Below are 27,467 nucleotides of genomic sequence, written 5' to 3' on the forward strand. Positions count from 1 at the left end.
AACAACAAACATAATATACCAAAACTACCCAAAAAGTTAGCAGCATATTTTAATATTCCCCTCGCTTGTGGCCCCAAACTTCCCAACTCATGTGAGCCTGTAGAAAGATTCAAGAACAAATTGAAAACACACCTTATGACATGCTATTTCAAATAATTTTTCTTTTTGTTAGCGCCTTGATGAGCACCCCTTGGGTGGATGTCTTTGCGTGTTTAAAACGTCTTTGTTACTATTATTTTTTATTAAATTTTGAAATGTTTACACTCCAAATACATACCAGGCACTATTTCTGGAAAGCGGTTTTTATCAACGTTGTCTGGGTCCTGACCTCCTCTGTACTGGTGTGATGAGGTTGAAGTATGGCTGGCTAACTTGTCAAGGCTCTGATGAAACAATAATAGGCATTTGTCATGGCCGAGTGGATTAAAGCATCAAATTCCTAGTTCTGATGGTTAACTCTAGTCATCATCAGGAGACTGAGAGTGTGATGTAGATGTGTAGATAGTTTTTTTTCTTATCAAAACTCCTTTTTCTTTGTCCCGAACTCTTTTAATATTTGAGTGAGAAATTACCTCAATCTCAAAAACTAAGTTACTTAGAAGCCGTCTCACAATGTTTTATACTCTCAATGGCTCTCCATTGCGCCTTACCAAGTAAGTTTTCATGCTAACAATTATTTTGAGTAATTACCAATAGTGTCCAGTGGCTTTAAGGAACCTTTAAGATCTATTGTAAATCAGCCATGACAAAAAAAACACACCAAGGATTTCTGTATTCAGTGTTTAATCGGTCAAAAGTTAGGATACAAAAGCCAAGGCTTCACCCAATCCTAAGTTTTGCCCTTCTGATTTGTCAATAATGTCGGCTACTGTTTAGAATTGCCGCTGTTGATAATATGAAACAGCAATTATGTATTTTATCATGTTAGGGCAATACTTAAATAAATGTTTTATTGAACTGAATTGAACTGTGGTACCTCACCTCAAACTCCAGTTGGATCCCAGTCTTATGGCTCGACGCTTGGATCTTCTTTAGAGCAGATAGTTTGGAGCGCAACTCCTCCGCTTTGATGGTTTTGTCACCGCACTGGAATTCATCCAGTAAGGCATCAAATACGAACTCGTACTGGGCCTTAAGAGGGTGATGCGAAGGTAAAGATCAGACGGTTATTATCAGCGAGAGAGAAATTTAAACCCAACTCTGAATCTGAGCAATATACATTTGTTTACTGCAGTGAATGTTTTTGTGTGTGTGGACTTGTCAATCCGATTGCTGCCAGCACTCTTCAAAGAATCATGACAACCATAGTATTTTGCCTGGTAGCCTTATTCTGGTAAGCATATTTTGCTGTGCTTAGCTACTTTTTGTACAAGTCAGCTCAGTCTGTGTGTGTGGACTTGTCAATATGATTGCTGCCAGCAATCTTCAAAGAATCATGATAAACCTCTAGTCTTGAATTTTACACTGGACTACCAGCTCGAGGCTACTGATTTCAGTGTCGGGCCAGTAAGCTCAGGACAGGACAAGTCCGGTGGTACTGTTTTTTGTTTTCAATTCAACATCTTTGTCTTAACGGATTTGAGTACTTTTTGTAACACAAAACACAATGTCATCAGATTTACATTAACCTTAAAGATAATGATAGTAGAAAGCGTACCTTACAATATTAGTTGCTGAGGTGCTGTAGTTTTGGAGAAATTAGTAAAACAATGACATGAAAATACGTTTTTACATGCTAAAATAATTTTCGTCTCATGATCACCGAGAAGAAAATTATTTTCATGACATTTTTTTATTCACTTCTCAATAACTACAGCACCTCAGCAAATAATGTTTTCTGGGAAGAAGCTTTCTACCATCATTATCTTCAAACTGTGTAAGTTTAATAACGTAAATCTGTGGACATAGCGTTTTTTGTCCTACAAAAAGCACATAGACCCTTTAAACGAATGATGTCCAAATATTTTCAACCATGCTGAGTATCAACCATAAAACAGAAGAGGTAAATCTGTTCATATTGTTTTGTTCAAACGACACAGTTTAGATGATTCAAAAACCAAGTTCTCATTTTGACTCTATAGTCTCTTTCAATTTTGATCCTGCGTGGTCTTGTAAAATAAATCCCGGTGCAGTAAAAATTCTGAGCAACAAGTCCTGGTGGGCCCAATTTCATAACCCTAACTGTAAGCACAAAAACTTGCCAAGCAAAACAAGTATTGCTAAACAGAAACAGGTTACCAGCCAAATTTACATTAATTTTGAGCCCTGGGCTTGTTCGAAAACCCTGTCTTGTCGCAGGGTTTAAGTGCACTGCCTCCCATGAAAACATTGAAGAAATTATTTTAAGAAGTCCATCTTTACCGAGGTTTGAATCATCTTCATACGTCTGTCTCTCATCCCACGGGCAAAGTTCCAGACGTCCACCTTGCCCTCTGCCTTAGCCTGATCCAACATGGCGTCCAAGATAATGAAGGTACCGGTCCGGCCAACACCAGCACTGTATAATAAAGAATTCATTATAAACGTCTTCAGCACCAACACTACTCTCAAGAGATTTACCTGATTATACTCCCACAATGAACAGTTTCAAATCCTACTTTAAAGCCATTGGACCCTTTTGGTAAACAGTATTGTCAAAGGCCCACACTTCGTGTATCACAACTTCTATATAAAATAACAAACCTGTGAAAATTTAGGCTCAATCGGACGTCGGGAGAAAACAACGGGAAAACCCACCCTTGTGTCCGCACGTTTCGCCGTGTCATGACATGTGTTTAAAATAAATCCGTAATTCTCGACAACGAGAATTGATATTGTTTTAAAGTTTTCTCAAAAAGTAAAGCATTTCATGGAATAATATTTCAAGAGAAGTCTTTCACCATTACCTTCTGTAAACCCTGTAAGTTATTTGTAAATCTGTGAACTTTTATTTTTTTTCTGTCCCAAAAGGGTCCAATGAATTTAAAGCTGTGTTCCCATTGGACTTTTTCTTCCGTGGTCAAGCAGAGAGTTAACCGTGACTGGCTTTTGTGTAATTCTACCATGCTTTTCCACTTGGACTTATATTCCGCGACATTTGTATAGCGTTTTACAGCGTGGTCCTGGAAGGTTTCCAGCACGGAGCCGTTTCCATAGGACTTTTTAGCGGCCCTGTTAAGTTACCGTAGCTGCGCGGAAGTCTTCAGCAGCTTCTTTTGGCCAGTTAGTTTTACATCACAGTCCAGTAATTTGAAAAAGAAGTCAGTTTACCATGCGGGCTCATTGGATAGGGGACGCACAAGCGCTACATTTTTCCGTATTCCACTCGCGCTTGTGTGATAATACTCTAATGTTTGAAGAAAAACAAATTCTATTTCCAGGTGACTTTAATTTTGCATTCTACAGAAAAGTTGCGGAACTTAATGGGAACACAGCTTTAGTGTTATCATATCTATTAAGTCACATATGGTTCCAAAATGCATATTTTCTTATACATGTGACTTGCCTGCAATGGACCACCATGGGTCCGCAGCTGTTTGGACTGTATTCCTTCACAATTTTCACCAGATCCACCACCTTGCTAGGGTCCTGAGGTAAGCCCATATCCGGCCAGGTCGTGTAGTGAAACTGGCGAACCTTCCGCGACTGTTGATCCTAGTTTTCAAACCAAGAAGAAATCATCCAGAAAAAAATCAATATAGTTAGTTAAAGGGTCATGGACTAGTGACCGTTTTATACACTGCACTTTTAATTATAAAAAAATGATGACCAAACCTTAAAATCTGAGCATGGCAATATTTGCTATATATACAAATTACATCGTTAGATCGACCAAAACCAATCGGGAAATTCGTTAAGAACAACCAAGAGTCATCATCTAAAAGGAATCTAACACAAAACGTGATACAATGTATGCTTTAAAAAACGATAGAGCACAAGTTTGTAACATAGGTAAAACTGTAGTCTTGATTCAAGGTGTTGAGTGCTGTCATGCATTGAAGCAACCACAGTGTGTAAAGGAACGCGTTGCCTTGGATCGATTTACCTCGTCCACTTTGCGAGTCAAATGACTCACATAATGGCCGAACGTGTTAGTTCGCAAAGTAAAAGGAAAACCACGCAATTTTCGAGGCAAACTTGTGTGGATCATTGTATTCTACTTTTAAAACATCTTTCCAACCGTATGCATTTGTTTAAAAAGGGTTACAGACGCTGTTTATAGACCAACTCAAATCCAAGGCAACGTGTTCCTTTAAAGGTGCAGAGAACAGGGATGTGATAGGGTATAAATCCTGCTTCCATACATTTATCTTTGGTTTGGAAAGCCCTACTCGGCAACCTGGGGGTGTTCCATACCCCACAAGATGGTCATAGTAACGTTAAACCGACGTCAAATCCCAACGTCGGATGACGGTCGGCTCATGGTTCTATGTGAAAGTTTGTAGGAAGTCTGTTATCGACTATGGTACAACGTTATTTTTCCGACCACAAACCGACAACGGCATATTGTCAATTAATGACATCATTTAGACGTCATTATAGAATACCCCAAACTTGACGTTACATCAACATCAGTTTATTTTTAATTATTAATATTATCAATTAATACAATGCACACATATAATCCGCTGGATCTCCCTTCGTCGACCTCTAGTCACCGCACCTATATATATTCAATGGTACAGCATGTGTTTATATACCGATCGGTTTCAAAAAATTTGCATTCATGGGTGTTATAGATTGTAATTAAAACTTTGTAATTTAATTAACATTTTGGAATTAAGCTGTCAAATTTAGTTCACACATTTAATTTATCACAAAATCTTTTGATATTTAACTTAAACAAAACAAAACATGTGTTTGTAGTATCTAATTACAGATAAATTTGTTGTATAATTGTTGCAGTATGTAACCACATTTAAGTCTGACCTCAAAATATGCATAATATGCAAATGATGTCGTGACGGTAAATTGCCGTCACAAGCTGACCATAATAATGACGAAATACTGATGTACATATTATGACGTCCTACTGACGTCACAGGTTGACCAAAATATAATGACGCTACTAACTGGTTGTAATACAAACAATAATATGACGTTTGTTTATGGTCGGCTTGTGGTAATACAATTATGGTTACAAAGGGACATACAAAAGACGTCTATGCAACGTCTGCTCAGTGACGTTACTTTCTGGTTAAAATACAAACATTAATGCGACGTCTTATAATTATTATGGTCAGACTGTTGTAATAAAACGATGGTTAGACTATGACAATAAAATTACGTCTATGAGCAACGTCTGGTCAATGACATTACTATTAAGTTATAAATCTACCTAAAATGTAACGTTCATTTTCGGCTACATTTTAGTTATCATAGTCATGACCATCTTACGACGTCCATACGACGTTATTTATTAACGTTTGATTCTTGTCGCCAATCTGACGTTGTGTTTTAGTCACTTTTTGGTAATCTGACGTCGCGACTCAAAATCAACCATACTATGACGTCAGAAAGACGTCTTGTGCCTGCTGGGACGGTTTTGTTTTTGTTTTCTTATGAATTTGATCCAAGTTATTAAATATAAAGAAGAAAAGAAAATACAAGTTTTTAAAATGTTCTTTTTGGGGGGATGGGGAGCCAGTTAAAAAAAAAGACAGATTTCCGGTTAAAAACAGAGAAATCACATCCCTGAGAGATGCGAACATTACCTCTGCTTCATGGCTGAGACTGAAGTCTCGGATGATGTAATCAACACGCTTAACCTCCTTGACAAGCGTGACGGTTATCTTTCCATAGCTAAGTGCTTTGTCCGGCCAGTACTGCTCACATTTCCCCTGCAAGTAAAAAGCAACAATCCCAATAGTAATAATATCAACTCATTCATGCATTCATCTCATCAAGACTGGACTTCTGCAACAGTCTACTTACAGGACCACCTCAGCAATCACTAAACCGTCTTCAACAAGTCCAAAACGCTTCTGCCCGCTTACTCACCAGAACCAAATCTTCCGATCACATAACACCCGTTTTATATAATCTCCACTGGCTTCCTGTTAAACATAGAATACAATTCAAAATCTTGGTTCTCACATTCAAGGCCCTCCATGGGTTAGCACCTTGCTGCATTACAGATCTTCTACAGCAACGTAACATCAGACCAGGCCTTAGATCATCATCATCATCACACATACTCTATGTTCCCAAAACTCGTCTGGCAAGTTACGGAGACCGCGCCTTTTCCAGCTGCGCACCGCGTCTCTGGAATTCCTTGCCAGACGAACTGAGGGCCACACCTGATCTTTCTACTTTCAAACACAACCTCAAGTCTCATCTGTTTAATTTGACAGCTGACTAGCTTCCGGCGCCTTTGAATGGATCTATTCCAGATACTGCACGCCTTATAAATTTTATGTTATTATTATTATTATTATTATATAATATCAAAGTCTTACATAGCGCACTTATCTACCAAACAAGGTACTCAAGGCGCTGAGTATATACAAACTTTCAGAAAGATTGGTTTTTGCAGAGATGAATTCTGAACTCCCAATTATTTAGCACCTTATATGGGTTTACAAGGTGCTACGGCGCATACAGCAGCCACAGCCAGGAACAGCCACAAACAGCAGCCACAGCCAGGAACACCCTTCTCTTTTCGATAAGTGCACTGGGTTCTTTACATGCGTTACACAACACATGGGACCATCCAAAGGACGAAGAAATGGTGAAGTGTCTTCAGAAGGACACAAGTGTCACGGCTGGGGATTCGAACCCACACTCTGCTGATACAATAAAAAGTGTATTACTATAAACCTTATGCCCATGATGTCGTACCAGTAGGGCGCCCTCACCTAGAGGTAAAATACCGGCCGTTCATTTGCCAAACTGTGCACGGGGCGTACAAATCTGTGCGTCTTGATTGTTTCGTCATCGTTGTACTTCTAGCTTCGGACTGGTGATACCCGCAAGCCTACATCCGTATGGACTATAAAAAGGGTAACCCGTTTCAGCCCTAGGAGTAGGTGGCAAGGGCCTCTGGAAAAAAAAAAATTGTAGCCCACACCTTGAAGTGGCCTTCAGGCCTTGTGTGTCTGGCAACTTGCATAAAAAAAAAAACCCATACCTTAACACCTTCCAGTAGGTTGGTGAGCATGACTATCTTGGTACAGTTCTCCTGCCAAATCATCCGCCACATGTCAGGAACAGAGGCTGTGTTGGGACCTATAATGCCACCGGGATATCAGGTTCCAAAACACAGACAGAGAAAATATTTAGAACAGTATTGGGTGAAACCAATTAATCTACGAGTCGAAACGAAAAAAGGGTATAACTAACATTTTATAGATGTACTTGAAAACATCAGCTGTTGTTGGAGTGCAGATTTCAAAAGAGGGCGATCATCTAAGTTTAAAATAATGGGCTTGGAATTTCTTCTTTGAGAGGGCAAAGCCATTTTTATTTGCCAAAGGGGACTTACGCTGGGTCATCTTTAAGTTTATGGGAAACTTTTGACTCAATCAATCAATCAATCAAAAGAAATTTATAAAGCGCCAAAATCCAAACTTTGCTCTAAGGCGCTCATGAATGTACGGGCACAAACAGGAGAAACGTTATTGATGATACACCTCCTGAAACAGGTCTCGAATGTATGCAGTGATTGGGCTGCAAGACCAAGAAATTAAAGCATTAAAAGCGACCATGAGTCTGGTATATTTCCAGGCCTGCAGCCTTTCTGAAAAAATATCAATTATGGTTAAGTGCCTTTCTCAAGGGCACATGACCAGGATTCGAACCCACACTCTGCTGCTGAAAGCACCAGAGCTTGCTTAAAGGAACACATTGCCTTGGATCGGACGAGTTGGTCTATAAAAAGTGTTTGTAACCGTTTGTTATAAAATGCATATGATTGGAAAGATGTTTTAAAAGTAGAATACAATGATCCACACAAATTTGCCTCGAAATTGCGTAGTTTTCCTTTTACTTTGCGAACACGGTCGGCCATTTATGGGAGTAAAAAATTTGACTCCCATAAATGGCCGACCGTGTTAGTCGACGAGGTAAAACGAAAACCACGCAATTTCGAGGCATGGTTGTGTGAATTATTGTATTCTACTTTTACAACCATCTTTCTAACCATATGCATTTTATAACAAACGGTTACAAACGCTTTCAAAGACCAACTCGACCGATCCAAGACAACGTGTTCCTTTAACGATCATATGCAGTACATGTACGTCTGAGAAGTTACACTGGATTAATGAGTTTACTGTACCTTGAGTGGCTATGTATTGCTTGGGGGCATTGAATCCCTGAAAAGTAGAAACAAAAAATATACAAACAGTGCTCAGTTATTGTCATTGAAGCATCTATTGTTTTGTTACCTAGAAAACCTTAAAGGCAGTGGACACTTTTGGTAATAACTCAAAATAATTATTAGCAAAAAACCTCACTTGGTAGCGAGAAATGGAGAGCTGTTGATAATATAAATCATTGTGAGAAACGGCTCCCTCTGAAGTAATGACTTTTCGAGAAAGAAGTAACTTTCCACTAAATCATTTGAAAATGGTTTTGAGACCTAAGAACTTGATTTTGAAGTCTTAAAATCAAGCATCTGAAAGCACACAGCTTCGTGTGACATGAGTGTTTTTTCCTTTCAGTATTATCTCGCAACTTTCACGGCCAATTGAGCTCAAAATTTCACAGGTTTTTAAAAATTTTATGCATATGATGAGATACACAAAGTGAGAAGACTGGTCTTTGACAATTACCAATTATAAAATTCAAACTCTTCAGCTGCCTCAATCCTTTGGTTGATCAATGTATAAACAATAAACAATATTAATTAGGTTGGCCAAATATTATCACAAGAGTGCCCCTAAACAAGTTCACCGTTGAAAATGACAAAGTCGCTGATTGCAACAGATTTGAAACGTCTCCAGTACAGGTAAATGCAACGCAATCATTATAAGTTACTTATTACACAAGCACGAGTGGAATATGGAAAAAATATAGCGCTTCTGCGTCCCGACGCAGAAGCGATATATTTGTTCGTATTCCTTGAGCGCGAGTGTTATAACGAACTTATCTTGCAGTTTCACATGCGACGTGTAAAGTAAAAAATTTCAGAAGTTATTTCACGACGAACAGCATGCACGCTCACATAGTTTAGAATGTAACTTTTGCACTGTCCCTATACGGAGCGTGGCGCATTGATACTCACAATATGCACTGTGTAATAAAAACAGAGGAAGTGGTATATATGTTTTTATCCCCCTAGTAGTTTGAGCATCTGATTGGTGGATTAGCGCGTACTGGAAGATAAAATGTCGTGTTGTTTATGTTCTAAGTTAGGGCATATGCTTTGATTTGATGTATTGGTTGTGCTGTTTGCGACTGATTGGATGCATTATAATTTTGAGACATTTAACCAGTCTAAATTGAAACTTGAAGAAAAAAAGAAAAACACATTGGGCAGAGGTTTCCCTACGGGTGGTTAACCCAATGGAACAGGTTTTGTATGAAAAAACGATATTGATGAATCATATCTTAACGACATTGATTAATCATATCCTATTTCATATAGAAACCCTTGTCAATTAATTAAATATCAATTTCTTTGTCAAAAGAAGACAAGTACAAAACAAAACCAATTTAATTTCAATGAAGACAAAAAAAAAACAAATCATCCCAAAAAGTTTTGTTTGTTGCATTTGGGGGCATAGTTCTTATATTTATCTTATAAAAATCTCGCTTTAGGCGCTCTATATCTTTTGCGTCTTTATTTTGGCAAAAAATTCTTTTGCAACTCGATATTTTTTTTGTAAAACCTATATACCCGCATTTTTTACAAAATCCCGTACGAAATACGAGAAAAACGTACTAGTTGGCATGTCTGGTCTAAGTCGCGTACTACTGGTAGAGTAATAGACGATAATATATGCAAGGTGACATGTATAAGGGTAGATTCAAGAATACTAAGACCTTTCCAGGGAACTAATCGTAAGATTTGGCAGGTGAAAGTTTGCCAGACGTGGAGCTCGAAGTTCCCAGTTGCGTATTTTTTGTCGAGGCAGAGTTTTTGGGCGGCATCTTTAAGCACAGAGAATCTTGGTTGTTTACATCAACAGGTAACACAGTATTCGAGCAGATCAATGGGTGAAAAATAGGCTAAAATTGCAGGTCCAACGGAGCCGGTGTGCAGTAAGGTTATCTGCGGATATTACCCATGATGCAGTGAAAGAAGGGACTAATGGAGGGGTTGGAGCATCTTCTTTTTTTACTTACATCAATGTAAGAAGCGTTGACATAATCCGACGAGGTAGGATCATTGGCAAGTTTTTGAAGGATAACACGAGAGTCATCATCTGAAAGAGTATCAAATGTAAAACATGATGGAATTAAGTAGGATTTGAAACTTTGCATGGTGGAAATACGATATAGAAATGTTTGCGGTATTACCATGTAATGATTATCTCTAATGCGTTGGGGTGGTTCCGAAAAGATCCGTTGGTTTCAACTCGACGCTTCGCTCAGTATGTTCCGATCGTCTTCTGGAGAAGACGATCAGCTTTCTCCAGAAGACGATCAGAACATACTGATCGAAATGTCGAGTTGAAACCAACGGTTCTTTTCAGAACCACCCCAACTCATTTGAGATAGTCATTACATGGTGTTGCCGCAAACCTTTCTATATCATGATAGAATTGTTATTTTTCACTAGAGACGTGGGCAAAAATGTAGTCTCGATTCAAGGTGTTGTTGTGCAGAGTCAATGGCAACGAGAAGCAATTTTTAAAGGCACTGGAACATCTTTGGTAATTGTCCCAACGAGCAAAATCTGTGAAAATTTTTACCCAATTGTACATTGAAATTGCAACAGAATAATGAAAGAAAAACATAAAATGTGTGCTTCCAGATGCCTAATAAAAGGCGTAGAAAGTCTGAGAAATGTTGTATTCACCGAAAATTGAAAATCTGTATTTCATGACACTTACATGGAATGATGTTGGCGTAGCGATTTAGCTTTTTATTCTCATCCTCTTTCGCCACTGAGCAAGAGTACAGGACTTCATCAGGTAAATTCTAAAAATATAAATAAAATAACATAAAAATCAGCTTTTCCTTCAATGCTGTACTTTTTTAGAAAAATGAAACTTTAAAATGGTCTGTGCTAATATGTGTGTGTAAGGGTGTGAAATCTGTAAACTTTTAAATATAATTGAAGGTGGGTATTGACCCATTTCACCTGACGTCATCATCAGAAAAATCTTGAATGCGCCATACTGGTGGGCAATTTCACTGTGCGTTTTCATATATAACTCTATGCATAGAGTATGCTGTGCGTTATGCGGCATTAATACACGTAAACCTAACTGTCCACCAACATGGTGAGCGTGGCATCAGTCGCCGTGTGTGATGCGCGTGCAAGGGGTCAATAAGTCCCGGTTCATACTTCCTGCAAATGCGAAGCGTAATTTGGCGTCACATGGCTGTTTTCGCAGCAAATGTTTCACAGAGGTCTTGAAAATCAGTTCAAATTTGTATCCGGCTTGAGTTGAGTCTCTTCTTGGTCAAAGTTTAAACTCCGAGATGTGAACAGAAAGAGTATTGTATTTTTCCACCATTGATCCAAAAACACATCTTGTAAAATTCCAAAATTCCTCTCATAAAAAAAAAACCCCAAACATTCCTCTCCTTAGAAACTTCCATTAGTTATTTTTTAATCCCAGAGGAACACAATTCTCTTTGAATGAGTCTAACAGACACCTTATAATCCAAGAGGAACCCATTCCCCTCCTTGAAAACTTCCATCAATCCCAGAATGAGGAATGAGCCTTTCACCCACCTTAAAATCCCAGAGGAACCCATTTCCCTCCTTGACTGTCTCAGCTTTCTTCTTGTGGATGAATTCTTCAAATTCTGTCAGCGATATAGCGGTGGGTGCTCTGAATGTCTTCTTTCTTGGTTTGGGTTTCGCAGGTGATGGAGGATGATTAATTGATGTTGTTGCCATCATAGCAATACCTTCGTCTACAGACGAGAAGTTATCTTTGGCACTGTGTGTGGAAGTGTATCTCTGTTTTTCCTCTAAATTAAAAACAAATGTCGTCAATCGACAAAGATTTTATTTAAATTCTTCGGACAATACAATAAAAACAAGCACAGGCCGTCCAGGGAAGGGAAAAAGTAAAAAAACTGTCATCAAAAAAGATGTGCCGTCCCAGACCTAGCTCATAAAAAAAAGTAAAAATATATAAACTATACATTACTTCTAAAATTGTAGTGAAATACATGTAGGATGGTATACTCTGTAATTTTTTTACTATCGCTCTTTGGCAAGTCATTATGTCACACATGAGCTGCGCACCCAAAGTTTTATCTTCTTCTGGTTCCAAGAAAATCATCAATTTTTCTCATTCAAAAGCATTTTTTTCTCATTCAAAAGCATTTCTTTCTAATGACAGACAGAAACTTATCATTCCAAGTGGACATTATGTCCGTTCCGACTTTTAAGACGGTCCCATGACCAAACTGATGGTTTGAGTGAGCAGTTATCAGGAACATTATTAAGTAGGATTTGAAACTTTGCATGGTGGAAAATACGATATAGAAAGGCTTGCGGTAACACCATGTAATGACTATCTCTAATGAGTTGGGGTGGTTCTGAAAAGAACCGTTGGTTTCAACTCGACGTTTCGATCAGTATGCTCTGATCGTCTTCTGGAGAAAGCTGGACTCTGATGCTGCATGCTGCTTAAGTACTGTGGAGGCGGATTAGCTTGGTGATGCACGAAGAGGCAGGAAATGGAGCTCGGTGACGCATGGTGAAACCTGCTCTGGAGCCTTGGGTGGTGTGTGGGGGTGTGTGCTCACTGAACTGTGTCAGTAGGATCAAGCACAAGGGATAGTGAGGGTGTGGGGCCTAGGTGACTAAGGGTATGGAAGACCCAAAGCAGTCTAAATAAATAAATCAATCATGGAGTGGGGGCCTAGGTGACTGAGGGTTTAGATGACCAAAAGCAGTCCAAGTAGTGGGGAACATTATTGGAACTAGAATAAACTATAAATAATAGTTAACATGGGGGTATAAATATCTTTTGACAGAGTGTTGGCTCTGAAAAGGAGCCGGTTTGGTCTTGACGTTTTGAAAAGTATACTCTCCTCGTCTTCAGGAGAAACCTGACACCATGCAAAGCTTCAAACATCACTTACAATAATGAGAATAAGTTTCGTTTTTCTTGTACCTTTTATTTCATCCACTTGAAGTCCCTCTGAATCTGACTGCTTGTCTTGGTTAGCTCTTCTGTTCAACGCAAACAAAACACCAACAAAAATATGCATTCATTTCTTATCAATCCTATGATCATTTTGAGAAAGTTCAATTACCCTATTGGTAATTACTAAAAATAATTGTTAGAATAAAAACTTACTTGCTAACGAGCAATGGAGAGCTGTTGATAGTGTAGAACATTGTGAGAAACGGCTCCCTCTGAAGTAACGTAGTTTTGAGAAAGAGGTAATTTTACACTCAAATATTAAAAGACTTCAGACCTGAAGCCTTTTATTAGGCATTCGAAAGCACACAATTGTGCAACAAGGGTGTTTTTCTTTAATTGTTCTCATTGAGCCCAAATTTCCACAGGTTTGTTATTTTATGAACAAGTAGAGATACACAAAGTGAGAATGCTGGTCTTTGATAATTACCCAGGTGTGCAGTGTCTTTAAAGGCACTGTACAGGTTTAGTAATTGTCAAAGACCAGTCTTCTCACTTGGTGTATCCCATAATAACCATAAAATAACAAGCCTGTGGAAAATTTGGTCTCAATTGGTCATCGAAGTTGCGAGAAAATTATGAAAGAAAAAACACCACTGTTGGACGAATTTGTGTGCTTTCAGATAAGAATGAAAGACTTCTAGCTAGAAGTTTTTTATTATTTTAGTGAGAAATTACCTCTTTCTCAAAAACTACGTTACTTCAGAGGGAGCCGTTTCTCACAGTGTTTTGAACTATCAACAGCTCTCCAATGCTCGTTACCAAGTCAGTTTTTAAGTTAATATTTATTTTGAGTAATTACCAAACGTGTACCTTCCCTTTAAAGAGTTTCCAAGTTTAGCTACAACAGAATCTTTTCACAGAGTGGGTATTTTTTATATTGACTTACTTGGGTCACTTAACTTAATATAGGGCGTCATGGTCGAGTGGTTAAGAGCATCGAATTCAAGTTCCGGTGGTTAAGTCATCGGAGTGTGGGTTTGAATAGTGGACACTTAATTACTCAAAATAATCATTGGCATAAAACCTCACTTGGTTACGAGTACTGGGGAGAGGTCGATAGTATAAAACATTGTGAGAAACGTCTCCCTGTGGGGTGAAGTAGTTTTCGGGAAAGAAGTAATTTTACACGAATTTGAATTTGAGACCTCAGATTTAGAATTTGAGGTCTCGAAATCAAGCATCTGAAAGCACACAACTTCGTGTGAACAGGGTGTTTTTTCTTCCATTATTATCTCGCAATTTTGACGACCAATTGAGCTCAATATGCATATGTTGAGCTACACCAAATGAGAAGACAGGTCTTTGACAATGACCAAAGGTGTCCAGTGTCTTTAAGCAAGACACCATTATTGCTGCGCCCTTTGGATGGGACCTAAAGCTGTAGGTCCTGTGTGTAGTCTAATGCATGCAAAATATCCCAATACACTTAATGCAAAGAGATAGGGTTCACCCCGGTGTGTTCCTGGTTTGATTGGCAGCATATTGCGCCACAGCACCTTGTAAACCATTACTTGGTGCCAATCAAAGGAATAGGTCTTATACTTAAAAAAATGTAGCTCGGCAAAACGTCCCTTGCAGGAAAAAATTACTGGTGGTTTAAATGCGTCAATGAGTTGTGATAAAACATTGTCCCAGGCATTATTCACATCTAAAATGAAAAAGGCTTAAAGGAATTTGGTTGAAAAATGTGTGAATTCGTAATGTATGTCACTTAAAGACCGATCCAGGCGCACAAGTGCTGGGCGCCGCCATGCGCTGCCCGCCACTGCTGGGGTGTCTTTGTGCCTAGTTTTGTGCACAAAGACATGAGAAAATCGTTTTCCTTTTCACTCTTTATGGGGATTTAATGTCTTCCTTAACAATCTATGAAATTTCCTTGATATGGCTGCTTGATATAAAAACGTACTACATTCTTGATCAAATTTTTAAATTGAGCAGAGAGTAAAATAGTGAAATTCTGACAAAATACCGTGCCGATTTAATGCATTTTAACGACCCTTATGCAGTTTCTGCATCTTTAACCCTTAACTCGCCTAAGACAAGCACCTTTTTCAAGATGATCCGGCTTCTATTTTGTTGCAAATATTTGTGGTCAGTGATCTACATTGGTAAACATGATGTCCTGTTAAGGAAATCGTGTTATTCGTTGAGGAAAACATTTAATTTCCGTAAAGAGTGAAAAGAAACATGATTCCCTCATGTCTTTGTGCACAAAACTATAGGCACATGTACACCACAGCAATGGCGCCCGGTGCTCAACACTTGTGCGCCCGGTGCGCGTCGGAGCGGTCTATAGGAAACCTACCTCTTGAGAAAGAGTCCACCTGCAACAACACCAACGACAATGATAACCAGGATGGGAACAATCACAGCTGCGACGGGGAAGGGATCAGAACCGAGATCGCCAGAGCCCACTGTTGACCACAAAAAAAAAAATGTATTTATACCATAGAGAAATATATAACAACTAGAGGGCGCACTGGCCTAATACGAGACCCGGCATGCGCGCAGGCAGCCATTTTCTAAGTTGACAAAACAGGCATCACACAGCGTGTGTTTGTGCGGCTATTTTGCAAGTTGACAGAACAGCATCGCGTATAGCGTTCAATAAACATAAACTCCAACGTGTACTTCATATTCAATGCGCGTACAGAATGACACGCGTGTCTCCTTGCGGTTCCCTCGCGTTTGTGCAAGAAGCATCACCAGTGCGCCCTCTAGTTCTTTGAAAACTTTGATCCTCGTATTGAACACCTTATTGGTGGATGGCTGCGAGGGCGGTAGTGTATTGGACCTGAACCCTCAGTGATAATGTAAGCAGCATGAGGTTGCTAGCTCCCTGAAGAGTTGAGAAAGTTTGAGGAATGGTCTCATACTGTCAAATGCCTCGATCTACAACCCGTGCTAACATGTTTGGGCCACCCATTCGCAACGTGACTATAAACATTCTCTCCCCAGTCCCCGCACTCAATGTTTTTTTTTTTGCAAGTCGCCTGACACACAAGGCCTGAAGGCCACTTCAAAGTGTGGGCTACAATTATTTTATTCCAGAGGCCGTTGCCACCTTCTCCTAGGGCTGAAACAAGGTTACTCCTTTCACAGTCCATACGAATATAGGCTTGGGTATCATCAATTCGAAGCCTGGCCGGTAGAGCAGAAAGCACTACCTCCCCAATTTTATGTAGCAAGTGTCACGACCGGGATCCGAACCCACACCCTGCTGATCAAGCACCAGTGCTTGAATCCGGTGCTCTTAACCACTCGGCCATGACACTGCCACAATGTTGATGGGAGTGCAGACCGCGCAAAGAGAGCCAACATTGTAAGGAGGCATGGGGCCGTGGTGCCGGAGCCCAACGAGATATGGCCGGGGTTGTAGCTCCTTGGATATGTGTGCCAAGGACCAAAAATTATTATTATTATATTTTGTGACTGTGTAGGGAATATTTACCTTCCACTCTGCTTGGATCACCCCAGGCTATGGCAGCCTCCTGCATAGGGTGAGATAAAAACAAAATCACTCAGTGAGAGAAATTGCACATACATCGTGACTGAGTTAACAAAAATCAGAAACAGTAAACCTTTCTTCCTGCTTGTCAGCATTTCTGCTAAGGAACGAGTACTAGGGAGCAAGTGTACCACGGAGTACTTGTGAACAATTAGTACCAGTAAGTTCTAACATCTAAGGAAAAAAAGGGACAAGGGAACAAGTATTAAAGTATTTGTTGAAACACAGTCACGTGGGATGAACTAATATAAGCTAGTGATCACGTGCGTTTTGGGGGTAATAGAACCAGAGTGGGCACAAGTCTTTGCAAATAGTGCCCGCAGTAACAGCGCCCTGTCTTGACTTGAACAGTGAACAAACTACAAAATTCTTTTTTTCTGTTTTTATTTGACATTTTAAGACCGAGCTGTGTGATAAAACACATATTGACTGGCATAATTCAGTGACTAGTGTACGTCTATTCCCCCTCGGGCCTGTGAGTGACCAGAAGAGGGGCCTATTTCCCTCGGCCTTCGGCCTCAGGAAATAGGTCGTTCTTCTGGTCACTCAAAGTCGCTCATGGGAATAGACGTATGCTAGTTACCTCGTTGCCAGTCAATATGTGTATATATACTAGGGAATGAGTACTAGTGAGTAATATTGAATACTAGACAGTACTGGTAGCGAGTACTTGAAATGAGTACTAGGAAATGAGCACACGAAAGTCCTAGAGAATGAGTACTAGCGAGTACAAGGAAACAAGTACTAGAGAGTATTATGTAACAAGTACCAGGGGATGAGCAACTGGAAAAGAGTAAGTACTAGGGAAAAGGTTCTAGAGAATATTGTGTAAACAAGTGCTAGGGAATGAGTACTAGGGAGAGAGTACCAAGAAATGAGTACTAAAGAATATTGTGTACTGAGGACTATGGAATAAGCACCTGGGAAAGAGTACTACGAAACGAGTACTAAAGGTTATCACGTAACAATTACTAGGGATTGAGCACTTGAAAACGAGTACTAGGGAACGGGTTCTAGAGAGTATTAGTAACAAGTACTGGCGAATAAGCACTAGGGAAAGAGAACTAGGGGGGCTATACCTGGTCGGTTGTTTTGCTGAGTGCAGCAAGGTAAATGTCGTACACAGCGCTACTCTCCAGGGGCTTGTTGCGATATTCTCCATACATCTTATCATCGCCAACTTGGAAAATTTCCGGGAGGTTGTCCTTACTGAATTCCCCTGCCACGTATAGATCAGGTGACACATCCCTGCGCTTTTTGTTCCCTTCTGATGAGGGTGTGATGAGAAGCACACCAATCTGGAAGTCCCTGTGAAAAAAAAAAAAACGAAGAAATTTGACAAAAATAATGATTTTCAAAAGGAACTGGCAACAAAGGAATAATAAAACAGTGGTTGCACTGTGTTTTTCAATTGATCACTTAGCTGTTTGTTTGTTTGTTTGTTTGTTTGCTTGCCTTTTGTGTGGTATGCATGCAGATAAGGCTGCAAGCTCGTATTTATCTGCTGGGTTTATGGCCCAAAATATTTTATTGCGAGACCAGCAAATGGTTTTCACTGCCCGTGTGGTGCCGAGATTGGATGGTTCTTTTTTATTTCAGTCAAAGATCTACTTGATACAAAAGTTAAAAAGGAAGTGGAAGTATTAATTGAAGAGCGGCTATACTTACGTAACGTAGGTCGAAACAGCTGGAGGGGTTAGTGCAATGGTGACAGTTGAAGAAGTCGTTAAAGAGGTATCAACTGTTGGCTCTTTAGGTTTCTCAATATCTAGTGGTATCCAAAATAATTACACACGTAAACAGTTATTCATAAATACCCCAGACAGTTTCTCTACTCCTATCGATGGAGAGCGCGTCACGTGGGGGTGTATAAACGGTTGATAATGAACAGCTGGAGCTGCTTATAACCAGCTGGCTTCAGATTATCACTTGTAACGCGATTCACACCGCGTTATCTATTTCTAAGCGCACCAGTATACACAGAACCCACGCGCATCAAACAGATTCTTCACAAAGTTTTTGAAAAAAACATTTCAAACCTCGAATTTTCAATTGTCAACGTTTTTTAACAAAAGGGCATTTATGAATTGGAATAAAAGAGTAGTGACTCGTTCTTAAACGCCCGTTTAAGAACTCGTCTCTTCCCTTTTACCCCCTTATTATAGAATGCAAGTACCGAAAAGAAAAAATTTGTACACTTGAGCAAGGCACTCGCTCCACCAAAGAGAAGAACTTACCCGTCTCGACAGAAGTGTATATCTTCATCGTTGCATATGGTCCGACTACCTCATCAACCCCAATCAGGACACGGCCAGCTACTTGAATATCATACTGTGTTGATGGTTTCAATCCTGTCACGTTTTTCTCAAAGATTGAGAGTTTTTCCTCGGTGTACTCTTCCTGGCTCGGGTCGAAAGACTTGTCGTAGGGTTTGTCCAGAATTTTGTACCTCATCTGATGAGGGGAAAAAAAACACAGCAACTTGTAAACCATTACTGGTGCTATGCTAATTAAAGGCACTGTACACGTTTGGTAATTGTGAAAAGACCAGTATTCTCACTTGGTGTATCCCAACATATGCATAAAATAACAAGCCTGTGATAATTTGGGCTCAACTGGTCATCAAAGTTGCAAGAAAATGTAAAAAAACAAAAAACACCCTTGTTGTACAAATTCGCGTGCTTTCAGGTAGAAATAAAAGGCTTCAGCTGAGGTCTTTTCATACTTTAGAGAGAAAATACCTCTTTCTCAAAAACTATGTTACTTCAGAGGGAGTCGTTTCTCACAATGTGTTCTACTATCAAAAGCTCTCCGTTGCTTGTTACCATGTCAGTTTTGATGCAAATACTTATTTTGAGTAATTATCAAACATGTACAGTGCCTTTTAATGGGTCTTAAAATTTGCACATACATGTAGCTCTGGATTTGTTTTTACTGCGAATATTCCCGTTGACTGGCCGGTCGTCCGAATTTACTTTGAAAAACTCTGTGATGATAAAGTATTTGAACCTTACCCAATAGCCAACAATCTCTCCATTCCTGTTCCCACATGGGACAGTGGTCCAGGAGACTGCGATGCTGGTTTTCGTCTTGTCCGCCAATTCAAATCCTGCGGGAGATTCATCTGGAGCTAAAAAGAGAAGAAGAAGAAAACAAATTTATTTAAAATAACATGATGTGACCTCATTGAGGGAACATTACAGAATTGGTGAAAAAAAAATAAGAATGGTCAAAATCACAGATTTACACAAAACTTACACGGTCTAATGATGATGGTAGTAGGAAACATCCCTTGAAATATTTCTATCTGAAATGTCATATTTGATGAAAAATAAATAAAACTGATTTCCTGTTTTGAGTTTATCACTCATCAAGCGTTTTCTTTTAAAAAAGATTTTTTTTTTAAATCAATGTCATGCAAAATATGAAATCGGTCAATCACTACTTTTTTTCAGGACCCAGATGGCCTCAAACTTCTACAGGTTTGTCAGTTTATGTACCATATGGAGGGTTACATAAAGTGCTTACACTGGCAGCAAATGTTTTGTAAGCTGAAAAGAAAAAAAAATCTGTAATGTTCCTTTAACGTATTAGATACAATGTCTTAGAAATTGCATTTAAAAATATTCACAAGGTTAATGCAGATGAGTGGAAATTCAGAATTGTCCAGTGAGATTTAAAAGTCTGTTTGATTGAAACAAGGGGTAATGGAAGTGGGAAACACCCAACCACCACAGCTCTTCATGTATTATTTCTTTCTAATTTGTACTTTTTTTATGCAAGTCACCAGACACACAAGGCCCACGGCCGCTTCTTAGTGTGGGCTGCAATATTTGTCAAGGACGCCGCCTACTCCTGGGGCTAAAACAGGGTATAGGTACCACTTTACAATCAATACCATAGAGTTATATATAAGAACTAGAGGGCGCACGGGTGATGCTTCTTGCACAAAGGCAACGGGACCGCAAGGAGACACGTGCGCGCCATTATGTACGCGCATTGAATATGAAACACGCGTTGGAGTTTGTGTTTATTGAACGCTACACGCTGCTGTTTTGTTCAACTTTCAAAATGGCCGCACAAACACACGCTGTGGGATGCCAGTTTTGTCAACTTAGAAAATGGCCGCCTGCGCGCATGCCGGAGCGCGTATATAGGCCAGTGCGCCCTCTAGTTCTTATATATAACTCTATGGTCCATACGGATGTAGGCATGCGTATCATCCATCAGAAGCCTGGCTGGTAGAGTGGAAAGCACTACCTCCCCCCAACTTTACATTCAATGCATGTTATGCATGCAATTTTAGACAGCAAAGTTGATTTTCTTTTGCAGAGAGACTATCAAGTCTGAGGCATGCAAGTGTCAGATTATCTTTGGCGGCTGCATCTTATGAGTGTTGCCAAGGACTGTGAAGGACAGCCTACTTTAATGCTGACTTTAATGTTAATAGAGGGGCTGCAATATGAGTCATCGACCGCCATCTTTGATGTATTAACAAGGGAAAAGTGCACTGTATTTGCACTGCGCGTGAATTGCTCCACGCACAGTAATGTATGCCTATGCTTATTCAACCAATCGAGGGCGTTCTTTATTGGGGCCTGTGTGACCGGGTTTTAGACACTCCTTCTTTTCTTAGACACTAAAGGTCTCGAAAATTCAAGCCTCAGACTATGTAAAAGACCTTTTGCGTCCGAGTAATTCATGTCTTAATTCTTAAGACTGTCGTGACTTGGACTTTCAAGACTCATTTTGAGACTTCAGGCTCAAACATTCAGATCTCAGTCTCAGACAAAGACCTCTATTTCAAGTCTCAAATATGGTTCTCAACCTTTGTCCGACATATTTCTAAAAACATCAGTACATGACTATTTCGGACTTTTCTCTTAAAAACAAAACAAAAAACACAACAAAATTATACCATAATAGATCAAGTCTTTACAAACAACACAACAGGGTACACAGACAGTCAACATTTATTATTTTCACAGACAAACAGATAAATGACAGCATGAAAGGTTACAAAAATTCATCTTTCAGTACATGATGGTGTTATCAATTATAAATGATTTCAAAAAGTGTTATTCCCTGAACAACTATTTATTTATGTAAGCCCCTACACAATGTAATTTAAATGAAGAGATGATTAAAAAAAAATTTTTACTACAAGTTCGCCCAAAACAAGCCTAAAAGTCACTCTAGGTAAAGGGCTAAAAGGAAGAAAACATAGGAATGCTCAGTGGAACTGAAGGTGGAAGTAATATTCCTCCTAAAAGATGGCAGATCATTGGATGAAGGGAAACATGCACCAGGCAAAGAGCTCCAAAGAGATGCAGTACGAGGGAAAAGCTACTGGAGTAGCTCTTTGTTCTACATCTCGGCACAGCCACAGTATAAGGATGAGAACAAGCAGAAAGCCTGGTCTCGCGCTCAAACACCCTGACAGGAGGAACAAGCTAGATAGACTGGTGGAACATTCCACGATATTGATAAAAACAATACACTGTTCAAATTCAAATGTCCAGCACTTGGAAGTACTACGGTTATGGAAAAAAAAACAGATTGCAAATTTGGAAAGGTTTGCAGTAACACCATAGATAGATAGATAAAATGTTAGTTTTTTTAAACTGCCCTCGCAGCTGAGCACAAAGGCTAAATTACAACAGATTGCAAATTTGGAAAGGTTTGCAGTAACACCATAGATAGATAGATAAAATGTTAGTTTTTTTAAACTGCCCTCGCAGCTGAGCACAAAGGCTAAATTTTACATAAATTTAAATTGTGAAATTAAATAGAAGGCAAATTGGTAATAAAAAAATATGTGAAATAGTTAAGCCACTCACCTAAATTTACACATTGAAAATTGCACATTGAAATTGAATTACTTTTACTCAAAAATGGTGTGACAATACAACAAAACAACAGACAAGAATTGAAAATGTTACAATCAAGAAAAACAAGCAAAAAAACCAATGTAATGACTACCTAATGAGTTGGGGTGGTTCTGAAAAGAATTGTTGGTTTCAACTCGACGTTTTACTCAGTATGCTCTGATCGTCTTCTGGAGAAATTATTTATTATTGCGTGTTATTCAAGGATTATTGAATGAATTCTCTCCAGTGTTTCAGCGCTATCTCAAAAACGAAACCACTTCTTGAAAAAAAGGTTTTATAAATTTGTTTGTATATAACTACATTTACATAGGATTAAAACAATCGAACGGTTCCCAAAATGGATGACAACTCTCGTTGGATGATAATCAATGGTAAAAATGGACGCCCCACCAACACTTAATGCTAAATAACTGTTGCTGATTTCTGACCTTTGCTAGACGTCGTACTACTTTCTGATCGCTCTTCGCTTAATCCAGCTTCGCTCCACGTCCAGACGTAGACGGTGTACGTAGAGTAGGCATCCAAACCATCCAAGATGATACCAGGTGTGGTTTGGTTGACACCCTCAGAGCGTACAGGGGAGCTTATTGGCTCACACTGGTCTCTGTTGATCAGCTCATATTCTATTTTGTAGAGTAGACTGCAGGGGTTTTCAGTTACGTCAGTTGCGTCCCAAGTAACTGCCAGTGTGTCCTCAGTTTCAGTGGTGGAAAGATTTTCAACAGGAAGATGAGCTGCACAACAACAAAACAAAACAGGGTTTTAGAGATCACACTGCTGGAAAAAAAAATTGTGCTTAGCAGAAAAAAAGGTTTCCCAGTCACAGTGTCACTAAAAATACATTCACAGAAAATCTCTAAGCAGAAAATGTTGGCTTGAAATTATCAGCCCAGTAGAAATAAAGCGGGAAGCCAGTATGTGTAACATGGTAGTTAAGCTGGTCACCATATTTAGGTAATCACCACGTGTGTGTACTTAGCAACTTTGTGAGCTTAAAAGTAGTTCTTCTAAGAAAACTAAAAAAGATCAGTTTCACTTCATGCAACAAAGTCCCCTTGGCACTTAGAATAGAATACACAGGCATACAGTAAAATTACTTAATTCAGTTGTCTGTTGAGTGCCAACGTTCTCTAAATTGTGACAAAATTCCTATAATTTTATCATTGTCTTAAAGGTTGGTTTGATGGCACCAGTGCCTATGTCTCTCTGCTTTCTGAAAATAATTTCTACTCAAGGAAACTTACTTTTTTAGTCAGCCTCGTCATTAATCCTTTGTATTTTTGTTTTTATCTATTGTACAGCACTTTGATCCTTGTTAAAGGCGTTTTATAAAGACCATTATTATTATCATTATTATAAGAATACCTTTAGTCAATGTGGTAAACTCTATTTCTTCCGTGTATGTTCCAACATCAATGCTTGTCGTGGCAGCTACTTTAAACTTGTATTTAGAGCAAGGAAGGAGGTCGTTAAAACTCAAAGATCTTGCCGTGGTTGTTGCAGTTCTAGGAAGTCCAGATGATGTCGTCAATTTGTAGCTGTATTCTGCAATGACCCCTCCTCGACTGCCACACGGCACCTCGTCCCACTGAAAGCTGACCCCGGTTTCAGTTAAATTGAGGTGTTTTATATTAGCAGGAGGCGCTGACGGCGCTGTTGGAAAAGTCATTTTTTTTATGAACAGAATAGTTCTCTTTGCAAAACACACCACAAAGACATGGATTGAATAAGCTTCAAAGGCACCGGATACATTTGGTAATTGTCAAGAACCGGTATCCCACTTGGTGTATCCCACGACTGTGAAAATTTTGGGCTCAATCCACACACGACCTACATGTACAGTTTGTGGTGGGATTCGAACCAAGGTCCACAGCGGTCAAAGGCAAAGAAAATACCACTGAGCCAACCTGGGCCCATCAATTTCATGGCTCTGCCAACTGCCGAATTCTGAGCTTACGATCACCATTCTCCACTTGCAAGGTAAGCAGTAAGCGCCAAATTTCTGCGCTAGCCTTGTAAGCGTAGAATGCCTAGCAACATTGAGTACAAATACGCACAAGCCAAAAATCCCTGCTTACCCGTGAAATACGCTTGACATAAGCGCAGAATTCTCTGCTTGTAGTAAGCGCTGAATCTTTTCTTACGCTAAGCAGAACCATGAACATGGGCTCAGATCCCGAAACTGATGTCTTTATAAGTAAACTGCTTACCTTTACCAGCTGTTGTACTATTCAATGAACGCTCTTCGCTCAATCCAGCTTCGCTCCACGTCCAGACGTAGACGGTGTACGTAGAGTAGGCATCCAAACCATCCAAGGTGATACCAGGTGTGGTTTGGTTGACACCCTCAGAGCGTACAGGGGAGCTTATTGGCTCACACTGGTCTCTATTGATCAGCTCATATTCTATTTTGTAGAGTAGACTGCAGGGATTTTCAGTCACGTCAGTTGCGTCCCATGTAACCTCCAAGGCGTCATCCTTTTCAGTGGTGCTGAGATTTGAAACAGCAGGATGAGCTGCACAAAAAAAAAAAAAAAATTAACTTATTATTCTTTTAAGTGCAAGTCCTTTTCTAATGAGGCCAACAAGAAAAAAAGTGTGGGTTTCCTGTAACCAGGGCCCAATTTCATAGAGCTGCTTAACGGTCGATGTTGTGCTTAACAGGTGCACCTAGCAAGTTTTTCATTTCATAGCCTTGCTTAAGCAAGGTTTTTTGCTTAAAACGGCGAGGCAAGCAAGCAAAAAGGGTCCTTAAAGCTCCATTGCTTAAGCACCCTGTTTAAGCGCCGGGCCCAGTTTCAAAGAGCTGCATCCCGTAACGGTCGATTTTGTGCTTAACGGGCGCACCTAGCAAATTTTTCATTTCATACCCTTGCTTAAGCAAGGTTTTTTGCTTACATAGGTAAGCAAACAAAAAGGGTCCTTAACGCCTCTATTTTGCTTAATCACCCTATTCACACAGCGCATAGTGCAAACTCACTGCAAACGATGTTATTGTGCCGGCACAGCGGTGATTGTACTTGCGTTTGTATGGTAGGTGTAGCGAATAAACGAGTGTCTAAAATGCTTCAGAATCATGCTGTACAATGTATTATCTTCTTGTTTACTTTCAAGTTAGTGTGTAAACCTTTAGAGGGGCACTTTGAACCATTACAAATAATACATATCAGACACAGAAGGTGATGAATTTTTTTTTATCGACACTCGAGTGCACTCCGCATTTATTTCGCCCGCCATTTTGTCACCACCTTCTTCTTTTTCGCTTAAGCAAACGATCTAAAATGTTGCGCGTGCAGTTTGTTTACGTGCTTAAGCTAGCAACTGCTGGTGAAATAGGTTTACGCTTACGCTTAAGCAATTTTTGTTGCTACGTTAAGCCAACATATGTGCTTACCGTTAAGCAGCCCTAGGCCATGCACACAGTGCAAAATACACTGCCTTCTTCTGTTTTGCTTCAGCAAACGATCTAAAATCTCCGCGCGCAGATTGTTTATGTGCTTAAGCTCGTGTATGTTTAGCATGGAATCCGAACGGTTTTAAGCAATTATTTTTGCTACGTTAAGCGAAAAAATTTGCTTACCGTTAAGCAGCTCTATGAAATTGGGCCCAGACCAACTGTTCCAAACCTGCCGACTGATGAGGAAAAAAATCATCCCAACAGTGCAAAAGCATTGCATCTAGTTTTGGCAAAATTTTCTCGCAAGAAAATGCTCCATGCAATAATAACGTTGTTTTGTGTGTACATTTTAAACCAGATACACTATTTTGACAATTTCAATAAACTCATGCATTTGGTAAATGCTATTTCAGGAGATAACACTGTTTTGTTTTTTTCACTCACGCAGTGTTAAGTAAGTGGGGTAAAAAGTTACTAAAATTGCCCTGTTCTTATACCTTTAGTTGATGTGATAAACACTATCTCTTGACTGTAAATTCCAGTGCCAAGGCTTGTCTTGGCCGCAACTTTAAATTTGTACTCGGTGCACGGGAGAAGGTCACTGAAACTCAACGACCTTTCGGCCGTCGTTTCACTTCTATTTCCATTGCCAGATGATGTCATCAATTCGTAGCTGTATTCTGCGATGGCCCCTCCTCGACTGCCACACAGCACCTCGTCCCACTGAAAGCTGACGCCAGTTTCAGTTAAATTGAGGTGCGTTACATTACCAGGAGGTGCAGAGGGCACTGTAGAAAAACAAAACAATGAATGGATTAGAAAACAAACCTCAAGATGACAATTGATAACTACATGTAGAGATTTAGTTATTGTAAAAACAAACAGAAGGTGTTCGGACATGGATGGGGTCAGTGTTTGAATTGATGAAAAGATTGTAAGCTTGTCAAAATTCAAAGAAATCAAACACACTTTCTAGACACACAATAAAATCCAAAGTATCAATGCACTACGTTTATATAGTTTTTATTTCTACCTCCATGGTTTTAACGGGAAATGTAAAGAACTTCCACACAACACACATCCAAAAAAATTGCTGAGCTGAAAATCATAATAGTTGTGGTTCTCAAGATATTAATTTTCAAAAGCCGATGGCACCGAAAAACCGATGGCACCGTCATTATGACTTCATAGCTTAAATGTTTTCCAGACATTGTTGTGTTTAAAAGTATTTGTTTAGTGAACAAAACAAATTGAACTTACAAAATGTCTTCAGCCAAAAAGGACATCATTTAACTTGTCACAAGACTGCATCGTTGACGTCATTATCATTAATTGAAGGTATAGATGATATTTTTCGTCATATTGATTACTATGAAACTTTCCAGCTGTCTCCACGTTGACATAGAATG

The 27,467-nt window shown here is 39.5% G+C and overlaps 1 protein-coding gene across 3 annotated transcripts in view; it reads right to left on the minus strand.

Moving 5' to 3' along the window:
- LOC139945860 (receptor-type tyrosine-protein phosphatase T-like) overlaps positions 1-27,467 on the minus strand; it is a 62,256-nt gene that overhangs the window by 6,976 nt on the left and 27,813 nt on the right. For 2 of the 3 annotated variants that reach the window (XM_071943352.1, XM_071943353.1), the window contains 21 exons: positions 26,556-26,846; positions 24,872-25,177; positions 24,027-24,314; positions 23,090-23,395; positions 19,785-19,900; positions 19,008-19,224; positions 18,439-18,538; positions 17,850-18,078; positions 16,714-16,753; positions 15,568-15,676; positions 13,230-13,288; positions 11,831-12,072; positions 10,980-11,067; positions 10,270-10,349; positions 8,258-8,294; positions 7,109-7,206; positions 5,694-5,819; positions 3,485-3,633; positions 2,362-2,497; positions 982-1,131; positions 278-383 (listed from right to left, as the gene is read on the minus strand). In XM_071943352.1, the coding sequence (XP_071799453.1) occupies positions 278-383; positions 982-1,131; positions 2,362-2,497; positions 3,485-3,633; positions 5,694-5,819; positions 7,109-7,206; positions 8,258-8,294; positions 10,270-10,349; positions 10,980-11,067; positions 11,831-12,072; positions 13,230-13,288; positions 15,568-15,676; positions 16,714-16,753; positions 17,850-18,078; positions 18,439-18,538; positions 19,008-19,224; positions 19,785-19,900; positions 23,090-23,395; positions 24,027-24,314; positions 24,872-25,177; positions 26,556-26,846 (3,273 nt within the window). The remainder of the gene's footprint in view (positions 1-277; positions 384-981; positions 1,132-2,361; positions 2,498-3,484; positions 3,634-5,693; positions 5,820-7,108; positions 7,207-8,257; positions 8,295-10,269; positions 10,350-10,979; positions 11,068-11,830; positions 12,073-13,229; positions 13,289-15,567; positions 15,677-16,713; positions 16,754-17,849; positions 18,079-18,438; positions 18,539-19,007; positions 19,225-19,784; positions 19,901-23,089; positions 23,396-24,026; positions 24,315-24,871; positions 25,178-26,555; positions 26,847-27,467) is intronic. The other variant, XM_071943354.1, reaches the window with a different exon arrangement.

The sequence above is a fragment of the Asterias amurensis genome, chromosome 13, assembly GCF_032118995.1.
Source record: "Asterias amurensis chromosome 13, ASM3211899v1".
NCBI classification, from domain to species: Eukaryota; Metazoa; Echinodermata; class Asteroidea; order Forcipulatida; family Asteriidae; genus Asterias; species Asterias amurensis.